Raw genomic sequence first — 19,579 nt, 5'->3', positions numbered from 1 at the left:
TAACATCCCCCTCAAAGAAACATGGATGGAGGAAGAGAGAGGAGAGGCTCATGTCAGGATAAAAATGTCCTCAAAAGTCAGAAAAGTATAAATTTGAAATAAAGATATATTTGAATTTTAAATAGTCATTATTTATACTTATCAACAAATGATAAAGGATGAATTTTTAGAGCTAAAGAACAAAAAGACAAACAGAAAACACAAGAGGTTAAGAGTCATGGAGAGATGGCTCAGAGGTTAAGAGCACTGATTGCTCCTCCAGAGGTCCTGAGTTCAATTCCCAGCAACCACATGGTGGTTCACAACCATCTATAATGTGATCTGGCGCCCTCTTTTGATGTACATGCAGGCAAAACACTGTGTATATATGATAAATAGATAACTCTTTAAAAACAAAAACAAAAAGAAAGAAAACAAAAAAGGCATGGAGAGCACAGGAAGAGTGAAGATAGCCAGGTGTGGTGGTGTGCACCTTTAATCCCAGCACTCGGGAGGCAGAGGCAGGCGGATTGCTGTTGAGTTCCAGGCCAGCCTGGTCTACAAAGTGAGTCCAGGACAGCTAGGGCTACACAGAGAGACCCTGTCTCCAAAAAAAAAAAAAAAAAGAATAAAATTTAAGAAAGGGAGAGAGAAGACACAAAGGGAAAACGTCATAGCAATAGAGGTTGGAAGAAAAGGGGAACTGGCACGGGAGGAGGAGGAGGAAGGCTGCAACTCTGGAGCCCAGTGAAGCCAGGGCTCCAGCACAGTTAACAGTTGTTGTGAGGGTTGCTGACATAAGGACAGTTTTTTTCTGACACCATCCCCTCCCCCAGGGTTTCTCTGTGTAGTTCAAGCTGTCCTAGAACTCAATCTGTAGATGAGGCTAGCCTGGAACTCACAGAGATGCTCCTGCCTCTGTCTCATGAGTGCTGGGATTAAAGGCGTGTGCTACCACCGCCTGGCTTAAGTGTTTTTCCTCCCTTCATTTTTTCGAGACAGGGTTTCTCTGTGTAGCCCTGGCTGTCCTGGACTCGCTTTGTAGACCAGGCTGTCCTCGAACTCACAGCGATCCGCCTGCCTCTGCCTCCCGAGTGCTGGGATTAAAGGCGTGCGCCACCACGCCTGGCAAATGTGTTTTGCCTGTATGAACCTCTGTGCCCAGAGAGGCTAGAAGAGGCATCAGATCCTCTAGAAGTACAATAATATAAACAATTATGGGACAGGGTCTCTCTGTGTAGCCTTGGCTGTGCTGGACTCGCATTGTAGACCAGGCTGACCTTGAACTCACAGAGTGCTGGGATTAAAGGCGTGTGTCACCACGGCCAGAGAAAAGCATAGAGATGTAACCCTACAGAACACAAACTTCCTCAACTACCAGATTTAATGGCACTAAAATCATCAAAATGATGGCTTCAGAGAGGATGCAAAAAAGCAGATGAATGAAGTAAACAGAGACGGCTCAGCGGTTAAGAGCACTGTCTGCTCTTCCAGAGGTCCTGAGTTCAATTCCCGGCAGCCACATGGTGGCTCACAGCCATCTATGTCCCCTAATGCCCTCTTCTGGCTTGCATGTAAGACAAGAGCTAGCCAGAGTACTGAGTGGCACCACTCCTCCTGGGACCTTGAGTTTGACCCTAGCACCCATATACTAAGGTGGAGGGCAGCTGAGACGGCTGCTGTTCCCCTCTGAGCCACAGGGACACACATGTGCACTCATAAACACAGACACAAACCACTAAACAAAACAAAATGAACTGTGCCAGAAATGGTGGTGTGTATGCCTGTAACCCCAGGAAATGGGAGCTGGGCAGGAAGACTGCCAAGTTTAAGACCAGCATAGTCAACATGAGACCTTGTTTCAACAACAAAAGAGAAGGGGGAGCAACAGGAAGGAGGGGAAAGTTAAGGTTACAGAACTGAGGTGAAAATCAAAGGCACAGAGGCAGGGATCTCTTTGAGTTAGAGGCCAACCTGGTCTGCAGAGGGAGTTCCAGGACAGCCAGGGAGTCACAGAGAAACTTTGTCTCAAAACAACAACAAAGGCACAAAAATCATGCATTCAGTGAAATTCTGAGGCAAATTAGACAAAATTCAGGCAAAGGGACATGCAAGCACAAGAGGGGGTTAGAGCCACAGATAGATAGGACAAAAAAAAAAAAAAAAAAAAAAAAAAAAAAAAGCGTTTTCCAATGGATGTGGTGGCGCACGCCTGTAGTCCCAGCGCTCTGAGGGGCAGAGGCAGGCAGGTGTCTGTGAGTTCAAGGGCAGCCTGGTCCACAAAAGGAGTTCAAGATAGCCAGGGTCACACAGAGAAACCCCGTCTGGGAGGGTATGTGGGGATGGGTGTCGGGGGAGCTTTCCCATGGCACACAGTTAAAACGGCGTGATTTGAGAACAAAGAAACAACATCTCTCTGTAGAAACACCACATGCCATAAAACCATGAGCTAATACAGGTCACACTCTCAAAATGGCCAGCTATCTTTTAAAATTGACAAAGAAGGGGCTGGAGAGATGGCTCAGTAGTTTGGGACACTTGCTGCTCTTCCAGGACCTGGATCTGGTTTCCAGCACCCACAGTGGCAGCTCCAGTCCCAGGGGATCCCCACTTTACTTCTGAAAGCACCTGTACGTAGCATGGCAGACTCCCATGCAGACACAACACACAAAAATAAATAAAATCCTTACAGAAGATGACACAGAGGGGAGGAGGAGCAGTGGTGCTGACAGCCACTCCAAGGGCCCTATGACCTTTTCTGGCTTATGCGAAGGTCAGGACAGCTCATCTTTTCCCATCAGACTCAGGTCAGGCTTGAATGGCAAAGCACATATCTCAGCTGATCCTGAACACTTACTGCACTGGACCTCTTAGATCTGAGGAACACCTTCTGTGGGGCTAAGATACAAACCAGTGCACAAAGCCCAGGAACTGCTCTATATGTTGGTGACTAACATGCAGAGAAGAACCAAGCAACCACCTCACAGCAGCTTCAAGTGACAAATAAAGACCCAGGAATGACCCACCTAAGCTGAAGGGCTGCTGTAATGTGAACTAGAAGAAAAAAACCTCTCCTGCCATGGCTCAGCAGAGCTAACAATGTGCAAATGCTACACTACCAAAAGCAACCCGGAAGTCAGGGCAAGTCACGCCAACCCCATGACCCTCCTCACAGAAGCAGAAAATCTGTCTCACACTTACATGCTACAAAAATGGGTGCAGCTAGTATGTAGGTTTCTCAAAAAACTAAAAATAAAACTATCATATGACCCAGCATTCTATTCCTGGAGGCATGCTGGAAGGGCTCTCAGTCAACACCACACAGCCATGTTCACTGCTGCAGTGTTCACGAGGAGGCGGGACCAGCCTAGACGCTCACTCGCAAACGGATGAAGTCGATGAAGCAAGAGACACACAACTGAATTTATTCAGCCATAAAGAACATGACATCAGCCGGAACGGTGGCCATGTCTGTTATCCCAGCAGTCAATACGCAGAGGCAGGCAGAGCTCTGTGACTTCCAGGCCAGCCTGGTCTATAAAGAGAGTTCCAGGGCAGCCAAGGCCACACAGAGAAACCCTGTCTTTTGTTTTTCAAGACAGAGGCAAGGCTGAGCTCAAGCCAGCCTACATGTAGCCTGTGTTCTAAGACAGCCAGGGCCACACAGAGAAACCCTATCTTGAGATAAAATTTGTATGCTACCTTGAAAATTAACAATCCTCAATTTCACCTCACCTTTTGTTTTGTGTGTGTGTGTGTGGGGGGGGTTTATTGTTTGTTTGTTTTTATGAGACAACAGTCTTATGTAGTCCAGTTGGCCTCAAGCTTAGTATGGGGCTGGGGATGACCTTGAACTCCTTCCTAAGCTTCCTAGCTCTACTTCCAAGTGCCGGGATAGAACGTGCGCTGCCATGCTGAGGTACTTGTCCTGCTGCTGTGACAAACTGCCCAATAAGAAGCAACTAAGGGCGAACAAAAGTTTTATTCCACTTTACAATTCTAATGGATACAGCACATCATGCAGAGAAAGTGTGAGGGCCAGACCATGCTGGACTCACAGGCTCTAACTCTCCATCTAGGGATCCGATGCCCACTCCCAGCCTGAGTGGCACCTGTACACTGTACATACCCATACACGTGTGTGTGCGCGCGCACACACACACACACACTCTTAGCAGTTATCTCAGTATGTGAAGGCTGAGACAGGAGGCCACCAGTTGGAAGCCTCTTTGGGCAACACGGTGAGTAATGAAAACGAGGTGTCCAGGGCTAAAGCTTTAGCTCAGTAGGAGATCCTCTGCCAGCAGCCTCGGCCTGGGTTCAACCACCAGGAAAAGGGAAGAAAGGGGGAGAAGGGAAGCAGAGGGAGGGAGGGAGGGAGAGGACAGGGAGGGACGACTGACTGACTGAATCTATAACCCAGAGCCACCCCAGACAAGCATTCCTGGTTCAGTGTCCAGCACCTATGTGGTGGCTCACAACCACCTGTAACTACAGTTCCCAGGGCACATAGCTTGCACATAGCACACATAAATTCACAATGTTATGCACATATATATATGTAAATAATCTTTAAAAATAAACCAACTTCGGCTAGATGGCTCACTCAGAGGTTAAAAGCACTGTCTGTTCTCCCAGAGGTCCTGAGTTCAATTCCCAGCAATCACATGGTGGTTCACAACCATCTATAATGAGATCTGGTGTCATCTTCTGGTGTGCAGGCATACATGCAGGCAGAACATTGTATACATAATAAATAAAATCTTTAAATAAATAACTAAACTTGAGGGAGCTGTTACTCATCCTAGAATTTGTCTCTTTTTGTTCCCCCACACTCTTGATTCAAATTAAGTTTTTGTTTGTTTGTTTGGTTGGTTTTTCAAGACACGGTTTCCCTGTGTAGCTCTGGCCGTCCTGGACTCACTCTGTAGACCAGGCTGGCCTTCAACTCACAATGATCCGCCTGCCTCTGCCTCCCTGAGTGCTGGGATTAAAGGCGTGCGCCACCACGCCCGGCTCTCAAATTAAATCTTCATCTCTACATTCAAAGCTTCAGCGATGTGGCCGTGAGCACAGACTGTGCTTGTCTGCAGGGTTATAAAGTCGCCACACACCGCCAGCCACACCGCTCCAGGGAAGCGTGCTGTCTTCCAGTGCAGCCACTGACCATACACTGCCTTGTTTAAAGATTCAAGACACCACTGGGCACACCTGCAAACCCATCCCTGGAGAGGCAGAGGCAGGCAGATTTCTATGAGTTCGAGGCCAGCCTGGTCTACAAAGCATGACTAGGACAGTGAAGGCTACACAGAGAAACCCTGTCTTGGAAAACAAAACAAAACACAATCCTCCCTTGAGATGTAATAGTTAGTTCACCACCACTGAGCGGCAGCAAATACCGTAACAGTTCATTTCTGTGATCTCACACATGTATTTTCTCTATAAGGCCCATCACAGCCTCCCTGGACTCAGAAGACAAGTCACCATCACTATCAGCAGCACCAAATGCAGCAGACTAGGAAACAGAAAGGATGTTTACACATAAAAATGAAGCAAAAGTCAGACCCAGTGATCTCCTCTCTGACTGAAGCGCGTCTCAGTCACCCACCCACACCAGGCCGGCCTGAAGCAGACACTGCCCAGAGTTCCCTGTGCTCCACCTCTCTGCCCCCTTTCCTTTCTGCTTTACAGCTGAGTGGTTTCCACTGGCCTATCTTCAAATTCACTCATTCTTTCTTCAACCACGTCCAATCTAATAAGCCCTAACACCACCAGTTGATGCTATTTTATTCTAACATTCCTATGCAGCATCCGGCACCCTCTTCTACTGTTGATGCGTGCTGTCTATCCCAGGCTGTACGTGTCATGACGTGTGCACACCCACACCCCAAAAGGTAAATGAATAAATAACTTTAAATGCAGCTGATAACGAGTCACGATAACATCCACCTGCAACCCAGCTGGTGCTTCAGGCAAAGGTACAAAGAGCAGGAATTCAAGGTCACCCTTCACTACACAGGGAGTTAGAGGCTAGCCTGGGCTCTGTGAGACCTTGTCTTAAAGGTAGCTGACTTCTTCCCTCCTGGTATGTCAGCCCTGTCTTTCTGTGCTGTGCCACAGGTGAGTCGTGGCCACCTGGAACTCCTGTGGGTCTCAAAAGTCAGGGAGCTGGAGAGGATGGAACTCACTCTTCTTTTAGGTAGGAGCACAACTCTTCAGCTTTCTATGCCCTTGGTAGAAGCCAGAAGTTAGTGCTGGCCGTGGTGGTACACACCTTTAATCCTATCCCCGAGGAGGCAGAGGCAGAGGCAGGCGGATCTTAATGAATTTGAAACCAGGACAGCCAGGGCTACACAGAGAAAACCTCTCAAAATGCCAGTCATTCCAGCACTCCGTACTCACTCGGTTGCTCAAGAATTCTAGGCCAGGTCGGGCACAATGGCGCACACCTTCAACCTTAGCACACAGAGAGGCAGAAGCAGGCAGATCTCTGGAGTTCGAGGCCAGCCTGGTCTATACAGTGACTGAGAACGGATCATGCTGTGAGCCTCCCAGCCAGCTCAGTACTCTGGCTAGCTCTTGTCTTACCTGATGGACTATCTGAGAAATGTGAGTTCCCGGAACTGTGGAGCCAGGCTGAGATGCAGTCTCGGAAGTGTTGCTCTTGTGGGAATCTTCCATAATAAACTGAAAGGAAAAAAGCCAGGCATTACAGAAGGTTAGCAACCACTACAGTCCCATGAAATCTCACCAGCCAGCTGCCCTTCAGCAGAGAGCTGGCGCTGCAGTTTAGAGCACTCTGAAACACCAGAATATGTTTATAAATAAAGGGTCCTCCTAATGACAGGAGAAGATCTGCTTCTCCAATCTAGGGAGGGGTCTAATTTTATGTATAGCTTCATAAAGATAATTTGTTAGGGCCAGAAGTGGTGGCACACGCTTTTAGTCCCAGCACTCAGGGAGACTGTGGCAGGTGGATCTCTGTGAGTTCAAGGCCAGCCAAGGCTACACAGAGAAACCCTGTCTTGGGGGAAAAAAAAGTTTAACAAACACACACATTCTAAAGACCAAACGATCTATTTGCTTGCATGTATGTGTATATGTCGTGTGTTTGTCTGGTGTCCCAGGAGGCTGGAAGTGGGTGTTAGATTCCATGGGACAGGAGCTACAGACACTGTGGGTGCTGGGAACTAAACCCAGGTCCTGGAAAGAGCAGACAGCATTTTTTGCTTTTTAAAGATTTATTTATTATTATGTATACAGTGCTCTGTCTGTGTACCCCTGCAGGTCAGAAGAAGGCATCAGATCACATAGATGGTTGTGAGCCACCGTGTGGTTGCTGGAAATTGAACTCAGGACCTCCGCTGAGCCATCTCTCCAGCCCCTGCAGCCAATGCTCCCAATCACCATACCATCTCTCCAGTCTATGAAAATGTGAGTTGTATTGGAAATTTTTTTTACTTCATTCACCTTTCTATTACATGCATTGGTTTTGCCTGCATGGATGTCTAAGTGAAGGTGTCAGAGCAGATACAGTTGTGAGCTGCCGTGTAGGTGCTGGGATTTGAACCCGGGTTCTCTAGAAGTCAGTAACTTCTGAGCCATCTCTCCAGCCCTTCGAATTTTGGAATTTTTTGAGACAGGGTCTATCTATCCTTAGCTGTCCTGGACAAGAGATCTGCCTGCCTCTGCCTCCTGAGTGCTGGAATGAAAGGTGTGTGTCACCTGACCTGGCTTATCCTACCACTTTTTGATGTCCAGTTGTGTTGGCTACAGTCACATTTGCACAATCGACCCCAGACGTTAGTAACTGTCCTCCTCCATGAACCCCAGCAACTATGGTTTCTACTGTACTCCACACCTTCCCACAGGAGAGTCAGAGGGAGTCTTTCTGTGGCCACCTAACCACCAGGTGGAAGGGGACCAATTCAGCCACACGTGTAGCCTGTGTCAGGACTGTCATGGCTTTAAGTGTGAACACCACCGCAGGAATGTCCGTCACACACTGTTTATCCCGCCATCTACTGACAAATGCTTGGGTTGCTTCATCTCCTGACTGCTGTGAATGGTTCAGCTACAAAAGGGAAAACAGTTCTCTCTTCAAGACCTGCTGTTGCTGGGCATGGGGGCGAAGGTAGATCTTAGACCAGTGGTTCTAACCCTTCCTAACACTGCAACCCTTTAATGAATTCATGCTGTGGTGACCCCCCCCACTATAAAATTATTTTTGTTGCTATTTCATAACCGTAATTTTGCTTTTTATCAATTGCAATATAAGCACTCAATAATGCAGGGTATCTGATATGCAACCGCTATGAAAGGGTCATCCAACCCCCAGGTTGACAGCCGCTGCCTTACAGTTTTGAAGTTAGCTTGGTTTATATAGCAAATCCCAGGACAACTAGTGCTACATCAAGACCCTGTCCTGAAAAAACAACAGCCAGGCGCGGTGGCACATACCTTTAATCCCTGCACTCGGGAGGCAGAGGCAGGTGGTTCACTGTGAGTTCAAGGCCAGCCTGGTCTACAAAGTGAGTCCAGGACAGCCAAGGCTACACAGAGAAACCCTGTCTCGAAAAACCAAAAAAAGAAAAAACAACAACAACTGCTTTCCCTCACCCTGCTGTGCGCCCGCGGGCTTGTGCCAACACTGACTTTAGTGGCAACCGAGCGGGTTCACAGTCCTACCAGCACGTAAAATTCAGCGACAGGTTCACTATGTCCCTGCCAGCACTTGCTTTTTTTTTTAAACAAAGCACCAAACAAGAACAAGGTGGCACCGGACAGTGGTTCTGTCCTTTCTTTGTTTAGTGTGGCCTCTGACACGCTGAAAACTGGGATTACAGACACATACCTTCACACCTGTCTTAGAAAACAACTTTTACGCTCCAGGTGTAAGCCATGGAAGAAAAGGCACACAATCCCCTCCCGCAGACAGAGACTTTACCCAGGCAGTGGTAGCCTCAGGGACTGTCGTGCGTTAACAGTGAACACCAAGCAGAGTCCTCACACGGTGAATGCCTTTTCCCTTCCGTGGAAATGCTGAGCCGTGGCAAGCCCGAGAGAGGGAGCCCCCTGATGCATAGTCTCCACAGCTGTTAGTCACACGTAGAATCTCTCTCAATCCTCACCGTGCCTGGCTGGCTGCTTCTCACACAAGGCTTTCCAACACACGACAGCAGTATCCCTTCCTCCTTGGGAGGCTGACTTCTGTGACTCCATGACCCTAGGCTGGCCTACAAGCTGACTGTGCGCCCGAGCACACTTTCTCTCTTCTTAAGGCATCTACCACAGTTCTTTCATGGCTCATTTTTCTCTCACCACTGGAATGTAGGCCCTAGGAAGACAACCAGCGCATCCCTTCCCTCCACAGCACCAACGCCTTCATTTAACCCTGTGAACAGAACCACATGCTACCTCACTGTACCTAAAACTGATGGAGTAACGGCTCAGACATCACCCCACCCAGCTGAGGTACAGGGCCCGAGGCAGGGAGACTTAGCCACTCTCAGGCCTGCATGAGAATTGGGAATTCACTAAGCCCACGCCAGCTGCGGTAGGCTTTTCACTTGACTACCATCTACTGGTGACAGCAGTTGCGTTCTAGTGGGAGAACGTTAGGAGCTGTCATGTCCAACTTTTGAGACGGGGTTTCTCTGTGTAGCCTTGGCTGTCTTGGACTTGCTTTGTAGACCAGGCTGGCCTCAAACTCACAGCACTCCGCCTCCCAGGTGCTGGGATTAAAGGTGTGCGCCACCATGCCAGTCCGCAACCAGCATCTTAAACTATTCACAAAATTTCGGGACAAACGTGTTTTGCAAACATAAATACTATACAAACTCTCATCACAGGTGAGGACAGTTTTACAAAGTCCCCATCATGCCTATGCTGAAATGGCCCTCACGTCAAGAGATCCTTCGAGGCTTGGGGCCCAGTGCTCTTCAAGGCGGGACTGCTGTGAGTTCTAGGCCAAACTGAGCTACACTGAGTCTAAGGCCGGTTGGGGATAGATTATGAGGCCTTTTTCAAACAAGCACGCACCACAAAGGCTAACACTGGGCAGGAGAGATGGCGGTTAAGAGGCCTTACTGCTTTCATAGGACGGCAGGGCCAATTCCTGGCACCAGCCACAGCCTCCAACCCCAATTCCAGGAGATCTGACTGACACCCTCTGGCCTCTTCAGGCACCTGCCGGCTGGTGGTACACATAAACTTATGCAGACACACACAGACCAGACAGACAGACACACACACGTAGATAAAAACAACGCAGTCTCACTGCTGGAATTGGCTGGCTTGGTGCTCAGTACCTAGAGCTCAAAGGCAAATCAGCCTGCCTCTGCCTCCCGAAGAGCTGAAATTAAAGGCGTGCGCTACCGTGCCCTGCAATAAATAGATCTTAAACAAAAAAATAACGTTAGCAGTGTTCGAAGCCAGCTTGGACTATACAGTTTTTTGTATTGTTTTGTTTTTAAGGTCAGCTTGGGAGGCCCTGTCAGAGGGCAAAACTAAAAAGGCTACCATAACCCGGGCCCGGCGACCATGTCTTTGAAGTGCTGCACCAGGAACCCTACGAAACAAATCCCGTCTCAAAAAGGGAGGGTGTTAGAAAAAGCGGCTACCGAGACCCCGGGTTTCCATAAGTTCGGCGGCGACACACCCGGAAGAAGAGCAAAGCGAACCGTGCGCCACCACCTCGCGGGGTGCCTCGGTTTCCCCGGAGCGTCGCCGGGCAAGCGGCCCCGCATGCTGGACTCCGCCCCGGGTTCTTCCCGCCCTGGGCGCGCGCGGGCGTGCGAGCCACGGGGAGCGGAGCCCAACGCCCCAGCGCTCGGGAGGCGCGGCGCGCGGCCGGAAGCGGGCGAGCGAGCGCACAAGCGAGCGCGCGGCCCGCCCTCCCCCCGCCACCGCCCCTCCCCCCCCCACCGGGCCGCGCGCGACCCCCAGCCGGCGCGTGGCCGCCACCATCGCGTCCCCGCCGTGCCGCCCCGCCGCCCCCTCCCCCACCCTCACCTGCGGAGCCGCCTGGCCGCTGCCCGGGGCGGGAACGTCCACTCCCCCGTCCCAGGCGGCGCCGACCGCGCTCCTCCTCGCGTCCCAGCCGCACACCGCGGCGGGGTGGCGCCGGCCCCTGGGGTCCGAGGCGGGGAGGACGCGCTGTAACCTGAGAGCCGACTGTCCCGGACTACCGTCTCCCGGCCGCGAGGGGCGTCTGCGCCGGCATGATCGCCCTGCACCAGGCCGGGGGCTGGGGAGGGGGCCCAGCAGTGCGCGGGAGCGGGAGGGAGGGGCGGGCCTGCGCCGGCCGGCCTGCCTGCGTGCGTGCTGCGTCACCGCGCGGTCACGTGCCGCGCCGCCATCTTGGCGGGCCGGGGCCCCTCCCGGAAGCGCGCGGCTTGGCGCGCGGAGTCCTTTGCTCGCCCGCTCGCCCGCCGTGCGGTCTCTTACCTGGCCGACGTCGAGGCAAAAGGGCGTTCGAAGGCTTTTATTCCCCGACCCCTCCCCGGTGCTTGGCCTCAGCCCAGCACCCCAGGAGCGAGGTGTGACCTGTAATCCCAGCCGGCGGAGGCAGGAGGGTCAGAAAGTGAAGGTTGGGCTGGGGAGGAAGCTCCGTAGTAGAGCAGTTTACCCAGTATGGTTGAGGTCCTCCCTGGGTTTGGCTCCGAAACAAAAAGCTCAGGCCGGGTGTGGTGGCGCACGCCTTTAATCCCCGCACTCGGGAGGCAGAGGCAGGGGATCTCTGAGTTCAAGGCCAGCCTGGGCTACATAGCCAGTTTCAGGACAGCCAAGACTACGCAGAGAGACTCTGTCTCGAAAAACAAACAAAAAAGTAAATAATAGAGGGGTCTACCTTGAGCTAAAATCCCATAAACCGCCTATTTTGTCTAGTGCCCGTTTGCCCACTCCCTCGTCCCTGCTGATCTCGGCACACCCTTTTCCTTCCTTCTAGATTCCCACCAATGGAATGAGAGTCACTACCACCTGAGTAGGGATAAAATACAGCCCTTTCTGCCCTTGTGTGTGCAAACCTAATTTGTTCACGTGTTTCTTTGCATCACACCAAGATGATTCTTCCCCAGCACGGAACTGACCTGAGCGTAAGGCGGTAGATGTGTTAGGTGCCCATATCCCCAGGGCTGGATTTGAGACAAGCTTTGCAGCAATAGATTGGCCTGGTCACCTCAGGGCGACTTCAAACTTGGGACAACACTCTTGCCTCTGCCTCCACAAGTGGGATTATAGACACAGGCCATCAGATCTGGCTTTGAGACAGGGCCTCCATAATTTAAAGAAAAATACTTATTATGTATACACAGTGTTCTACCTGCATGTACACCTGCAGGCCAGAAGAGGGCGCCAGATGACATTACAGATGGTTGTGAGCCACCATGTGGTTGTTGGGAATTGAACTCAGGACCTCTTAACCTCTGAGCCATCTCTCCAGCCCCTGGGCCTCCAAAATTGCCCAAGCAGGCCACTAAATTGTGGTCCGCTTGCCTTAGCTTCCCAGGTAACCGTGATCTCAGGCTGGCCCCACGGGCTCAGCTGGTGCGCTGCTGTGGTGAGTTTCAGGGCAGCCTGAGCTATGTAATGAGTCTCTTTTGTTTGTTTGTTTTTTGAGACAAGGTTTCTCTGTGTAGCCTTGACCGTCCTAGACTCGCTTTGTAGACCAGGCTGGCCTCGAACTCAGCTATTCACCTGCCTCTGCCTCCCGAGTGCTGGGATTAAAGGCGTAATGAGTATCTTTTGAAAACAAAAACTCAGCCAGGTGTGGTGGTGCACACCTTTAATCCCAACACTCAGGAGGCAGAGGCCAGCCTGGTCTACACAGTGAGTTCTAGGTCAGCCAGGGCTCTATCACACAGGGAAACCTTGTCTGCGAACAAGTTCACATGCAATTTCGTAAAATCTTGCGCCGCCATCTTAATACTTCCAGAGTTGTTGGCATTCATTCTGGTGCCTCCCCGCCCCCTTTGGTTTTTCTTCTTTTGTTGTTGTTTGGTTTTCTGATGTTTTCGATACACATGTTTCTCTGTGTAGCCTTGGCTGTCGCTTTGTAGGCCAGGGTGGCCTCGAACTCACCGTGACCTGCCTGCCTCTGCCTCCCGAGTGTGGGGATTATAGGCGTGCGCCGTCGGGCCGGCTTCTCTATCTGGTTCTCTGCAGTTCGTCACAGTCGTTGGTGTGTTTTGAATGCCCTCCACAAAGTCTTAAGGTTTTGTAAAGTTGTACTGGAGACACATTCCCTCCAAATACAAAAACGATGTAGTGTAGAAAGACTAACGGTTTTGACCATTTAGCACACACAATGTGATTTAAAACAGACGAATTAGAAGAGCTAACGAGAACCCAGGAACTATCATCCAGGAAATTTTGCCCAATAAAGCTAAAACTGGCGACTACTCTTAAACTAGAGTACTAGGCTTTATTGATTAGGCCAATTACCCAGCTTCTCTGTGCCAGTGTCACGGTTATGGAAATTGCCAGGCCTGAAGACGTGGGCACTCGGAGCTGGCAGAGGCAGGACTGAGTTCAAGCCCAGTCTGGTCTTCATAGCAAGTCCCAGGCCCACCCAGGGTACACAAAGATATCCTGTCTCCAAAACAGAACAAAAACAAAAACAAACAAACAAAAAAAACCTATGAAATCATGTTAAGTCAATATCTGAACATTATTGAAAGTGACCTACAAAAGTATGGTTGGGGAGAAGGCTTGCTTCAGCCTTTCCTGAACAGCAAAGCCCAGCTGCACAGTTATTCCAGAACCCATATTTTAAAAAACTTTTTTTTATATTATAATTACACCATTTCTCCCTTCTCTTTCCTCCCTCAAAACCCTCCTATACATTCAACCTTTCTTTTCAAGTGTTTGCTTTTTATTTTATTTTTTTTGGTTTGAGACAGGGTTTCTCTGTATAACAGCTCTTGCTCTGTAGACCAGGCTGGTCTTTAACTCAAAGAGAGCCACCTGCCTTTCCCTCCCAAGTGCTGGGATTAAAGGCGCCCGCCACCACTGCCCAGTTAAGTGGTTGCTTTTTAAGTATATTATTAATTGTGTGGGTATATGTTAGGCAGAGGGAGTATGGTATGTGGAAATTTGAAGGTTCCCCCTGAGTCTGGAAGAGGGTGTTGGGTCCCCTGAAGCTGGAGTTACAGATGGTTGGTGTCAGGTCCCAAAGAAGCCCAGGGCAAATGGCTAACATGCCCATTAGCATGGCAGAGCCCACGCTGGCTGCCAAGCTCACCCAGTCAGTACCTGTGGCTCCTCTCTGCCCTTCTCACCTCCCACCTTAGCTCCCTGCCCTAAACCTTCAACCTAGGGATGTGGCAGGAGACTTGATCCCATTGTGATCCCTGAGACTGGGCTGTTTTGTTTGGTTCAGCTGAGCCCTAGCACACACCTTTAATCCAAGAGCTATCTGTACACAGGATTTGATAAAGTTCACCCTAGGTCAAGAGGCCCAGCAAGAAGAGACCAGCTGACAGGGATTAAAAAGTAGGAGGGACTTTAGTTGTGGGGTATTTAAGACAGCGTGTACCAGTAGAAGGGACTTTAGCTCTTGAGCTGTTTAGCTTCTGAGTTTCTTGGCCTTTTGGGGCTTTGGGGCTTTTTGAGCTTTGAGCCAGTAAACCTTTGGCCTTGGGCATCTGGCCTTGTCCTCCTGTGCTGTCAGCTGAGGCTTTTGGGGCTTTTCCATCAGGATGTGAGCTGGGTAGGTGCATTCTCTGCCTCTGAGCTAGCAGGCTCACCCCAGCACCTGGCTCCTGAGTCTATTGGTGAAATAGAGTGATCTGGGATTTTCATTTAAAACAATACAGGGGCCTGTATTCCCTTCCCCAGCTTCTGCTTCCTTAAGAGCCCTGCCGTGCGCTCTCTGGGTTCTCTTGGCTCTGTCTGTCTCCTCTTTTGCTCCCCCGCCCCCCTGAAGACTCCAGTGGCTGGTCATGTGCTGTGGACTCTGCGGTATATCCACACTCAAAGCCTTCTCAGACATACCGTGGAGCAGCCACAGCCTCACGTCATTCAGTTACGAGCTGTCTGAGATGTGCTGGGAACCTAACTTGGGATTTCTGCCCCTGCAGATCATTTAAAAATAGAGGCTAAAAATACTACCCAAAATAATCCCTGGGTGGTATATGGTTGCACTCACCTATAATCCCAGCACTTGGGAGGTAAAATCAGGAGGGTCTGAACATCAACCTTTTGTTTTGTTTTGTTTTGATGTTTTGAGACAGGGTTTCTCTGTATCCTTGGCTGTCTTGGACTCACTTTGTAGACCAGGCCGGTGCGCCACCACGACCAGCCTAATCTCTAAGAGTTCGAAGCCAGCCTGATCTACAAAGCAAATCCAGGACAGCCAGAGCTACACAGAGAAACCCTATTGTGAAAAACCAAACTAACAAAAACAAAAAAACAAACTTTGAAATACTACTGAAAATGAAACTTTAAAAAGTGTGCAGAGAGCCGGGCGTGGTGGCGCACGCCTTTAATCCCAGCACTTGGGAGGCAGAGGCAGGTGGATCGATGTGAGTTCAAGGCCAGCCTGGTCTACAAAGTGAGTCCAGGGGGCTGGAAAGATGGCTCAGAAGTTAAGAACACTGGTTGCTCTTCCAAAGGTCCCGAGTTCAACTCCCAGCAACCACGTGGTGGCTCACAACCATCTATAATGAGACCTGGTGTCCTCTTCTGGCTTGATGGCTCACAAGCAGGCAGAACACTGTATAAATAATGAATAAATAAAAATTAAAATAAAAAGAGAGTCCAGGAAAGCCAAGTATACACAGAGAAATCTTGTCTTGGAAAAAGAAAAAAAAAAAAAGTGTGCAGAGGGCTGGAGGTGATGGCTCATCAGCTGTGCAAGCCTGATGACATGAGATAGATCTCAAGAACCCACTTAAAGGCGCAGGGAGAAGGCCAGCTGCACAAAGCTGCTCTCTGCCTTCACATACATGCTACAGCACGTCCCCACTAATAGCATGCACAGATCCCTTGCTTAGCGGCTCATCTTTGTGCAGGGTCTTCAGAGAAAGTGTTAGCCTGTGTACATGCTACCACGCCAAGGCTTCTGGTTTGGTTTTTCCAGACAGGGTCTCTCTGTGTAGCCTTGGCTGTCCTGGACTCACTTTGTTGACCAGGCTGGCCTTGAACTCAGAGGTCTGCCTGCCTTTGCCTCCCAAGTGCTGAGATTACAGGCGCGCACCACCACACCCAGCTGGTTTCTACTGCTTTTATAGGTTGAACTCACTGCACTGCTGAACGTTAATATCCAGACAAAGGGAAAGCGGCCTTGATTCTGAGCATCTGAGGAAGTTTTAAGTTGCTGTGACTTCCATGTATGTGTGTGTGTACCCCTGACAAGCACGTGCAGCTCAGAAGACAACTGTGAGGAAGTCGGTTCTGTCCTACTGGGTCGGGGGCTCAAACTCAGGTGGTCAGGCTTGGCAGCGAGTGGCTTTACCTCCCCGGCCCCCTGAAGGTGCTTTCTAAACGTGACAGCTTTTACTCCACTCTGAGGAAACACGATGTTTCAAGAGCCAAAAGCAATTACTTGAAAGGTTGCTCCACTTTAACTCTGATTGTTGAAATTATTTTAAGTGTACGCCTGTGTCTAGCTCGTGTAAGAAGCCAGAAGAGGGTGTCAGGTCTCCTGGGACTGCAGTCACAGATGGGTGTGAGCTGCCGTGCGGGTGCCAGGAATTGAACCCAGGTCCTCTGGAAGAACAGCCAGTGCTCTAACCACTGAGCAAGCTCTGCAGCCCTCCTCTTTGTGCAGTTCACTTCTTTTCCTAGTCAGTGAAGAATGACTTTATAGATGGAGTAAACTGAACATCTGTAATGTTCTCCTTATTCAGATTTGCCTTGTGCAGGAGGGAGAGCTGGCCTGCTAGCTTGGACCACATGCCTCTCTCACAGAGGACCTGGGTTCAGTTCCCAGCACCCACATAAGGTGGCTCACAACCATCGGCAACTCCAGTTCCAGTGGGGTCTGACACCTTTGGCCTCCATGGGTGCCTGCCTGCAATCACGTGAACGTGTCCCTCCTCTACATTAGAAACAATAAAATGGAATTTAAAAAATGATTACCTAAAGTTAATAGACCTAAGGAAGGAACTTTCTGGTATCTCCCACCTGTGACAGTGACACAGTGGCTTTCTAGGCACCAGTTCCAGAACCTGCTTTAAACATTTGGCAGCTGGGTGTGGTGGCACACTCCTATAATCCCAGCACTGGGGAGGCAGAGGCAGTTGGATGTTTGAGTTCAAGGCCAGCCTGTTCTACAAAGCAAGTCCAGGACAGCCAGGGCTACACAGAAACCCTGTCTCAAAAAACCAAAAACCAAAAAAAAAAAAAAAAAAAAACCAAAACCCAAAAAACAAACAAACAAACAAAAAAAAAAAAACAACACACTTGCCACAGCCTGCATTTTTCCTCCTGAGACAAGGTTTCTCTGTGTAGCCTTGGCTGTCCTGGACTCACTTTGTAGACCTGACTAGTTTCACACTCAGAGATCCACCTGCCTCTGCTGAGTGCTGGGATTACAGGTGTGCGCCACCATGCTCAGCTACACAGCCTGACATTTTATACTATGTTCTCAACTGTTGTAGTAACAGATAGATTCCCAGTGCCATCACAACAGCTCTCGGCCTCTCAACCTTCTATTAGTCAGGGTATCACGTTTCCCAGGCTAGTCTTGAACTCCTGGTCTCAGGTGACGGTGGACAGAAGTTGTGTGCTACCGTGTCCAGCTGGAGTAGCTCCTTTCTCCTTAAGCTAGCTTACTTTGGTTGCTGGGATACAGGGGAATAATTTCTGCCTGTGAACCCCGCTTTCCCACATCCCAAGCCATCGTCCTCTCTCACAGTGATCTTCGTAGCCTTTCTGCGCCCCCGAATACTACCTTATGGAGGACAGCTGTTGCTGCTGTGTTTGTGACCTATACAAGCAAAGCGATAGCTGACTTTCAGGGTTAAGGAGCTGATGAGAACTTTGTAGGGACACGTCCTCAGTGCTCAGAGCAGCCCACAGGCATCAGATGGCTGCCTAAACGTGAGGTAAGTCTGTTTACATATAACACACTAGCCCTTCTAAAAGGAGAGAGGCCCTTGTCACCTGGCTGGAGGGACATATGGGGAGCCCGTCAAGGTTTAGTTGAAGCTTTAGAGACAGAATTAAAACTGACATTAGCCTGGTAAGTGGGCGTCCATGCTACTGACTCAGGAGACACTTGTGAGATGCTGGTAGCCCGGGCCGGCTTTGAGCTGGACACGCAGCTGAGGACAAACTTGAACACCTAATCCTCCGGCTTCTACGTCCCAAGGGCTAGGGTTCACGTTGGACATCACTGTGTCGGCCTTTCCTACTTGTTTTTACTGTACCTGTATCATTGTCAAACTAAGTTCAGGCCAGGCATGGCAACTCTCATCTCTAGTCCCAGAACTTGGAAGGCTGAAGCAGGAGGATCGTGATGGATTTTGAGGCCAGCCTGGGCTAGACCATGACTCAAAAAAGCAGAATTCCATCCTCAGTTCAGACAATGCTCCCCCAGCTGGCCACTCCAGCCCCTTTTCTTACATGTTGCCCCTCGTCCTGCAGCTCCTGGAGGGCAGACCCCGCATCTTTCTCCAGCTCTCAACAGTGTCTGTGCTTGGTGTGTCCACTGACTTGGGGAGGGGAGTCCTCGGTGCCAGGATAGCTTGGTCCACACCACAAAGGCAAGCGTCGCCTCAGGGAAGGCACCGGGCAGATGCAGCCTGTAATCCGGGCCTAAGAACACGCGCCACATAGTTCAGAGGGAAGCAGCTGGGAGCCCTGCCCTGAGAGAGCCTCATGGTGCAAAGAGCTGACTCTGCAAGTTGTCCTTTGACAGTCACACAGCTAAGTTCCCCTCACCCCCAACAGAATAAATCCAAGTGAAATACTCAAAACAAAACCAGGGGCTGGAGGCAGCTTGGCAGTTAAGAACACTTGCTGCTCTCTTGCAGAGGGCTCAGGTTTGGTTCCTGGCACCCATACGGTGGCTCACAATCATCTTTAACTCCAGTTCCATGGGATTCAGTGTCTTCTGGCTTCCTCAGGCATGCATGCAATGCACATACATTCAGGGGAAACACTTATACAAATAAAGCTAAAAATAGCAAATCTTTCCCATGCCCTCCTCCCCCCCCCCAATCCCCGAGACAAGGTTTCTCTGTGTAGCTTTGGCTGACCTGGACTCTCTTTGTAGACCAGGCTGGCCTCGAACTCAGAGTCATCCATCTGCCTCTGCCTCTAGAGTGCTGAGAAAAGATCCCAAGCTTAAAAAAAGAAAACTTAGGACAACTGCCTTCCTGGTTTGCAAAGTGTCCCTTGGCCTAGCCCCCTTCAGTTGCACTGGCTCTGGAGCTCTCAGACTGCTGCAGTCACCTTCCCCGAAACAGGGAATGGCTGGGGCTACAGGGAATGTTTAACTTGAAGGAGGCCTAGGGTCCAATCCCAACACCACACACACACACACACACACACCCTAGCCCCACCCAACATGTGAAGGATTAAACACAGTCAAGCATCAATATTTATTAACACAAGACAAAGGAAACACATTCAATGAGTTAATAGAACA

At 50.1% G+C, this 19,579-nt stretch overlaps 1 protein-coding gene across 1 annotated transcript in view; it reads right to left on the bottom strand.

Annotated features, from left to right (window-relative positions):
- The window catches only part of Atf1 (activating transcription factor 1), a 33,360-nt gene extending 22,149 nt beyond the window's left edge, over positions 1–11,211 (bottom strand). Inside the window, 2 exon segments of the mRNA XM_051160348.1 lie at positions 6,568–6,666; positions 10,993–11,211. Coding sequence (XP_051016305.1) covers positions 6,568–6,660 — 93 coding nt within the window. The 5' untranslated portion in view covers positions 6,661–6,666; positions 10,993–11,211.
- Between the last annotated feature and the right edge of the window lie 8,368 nt (positions 11,212–19,579).

Source organism: Acomys russatus, chromosome 17, assembly GCF_903995435.1.
Source record: "Acomys russatus chromosome 17, mAcoRus1.1, whole genome shotgun sequence".
NCBI classification, from domain to species: Eukaryota; Metazoa; Chordata; class Mammalia; order Rodentia; family Muridae; genus Acomys; species Acomys russatus.
Note: the sequence above shows the minus strand (reverse complement) of the source record. Positions and strands in the feature narration are given on the sequence as shown.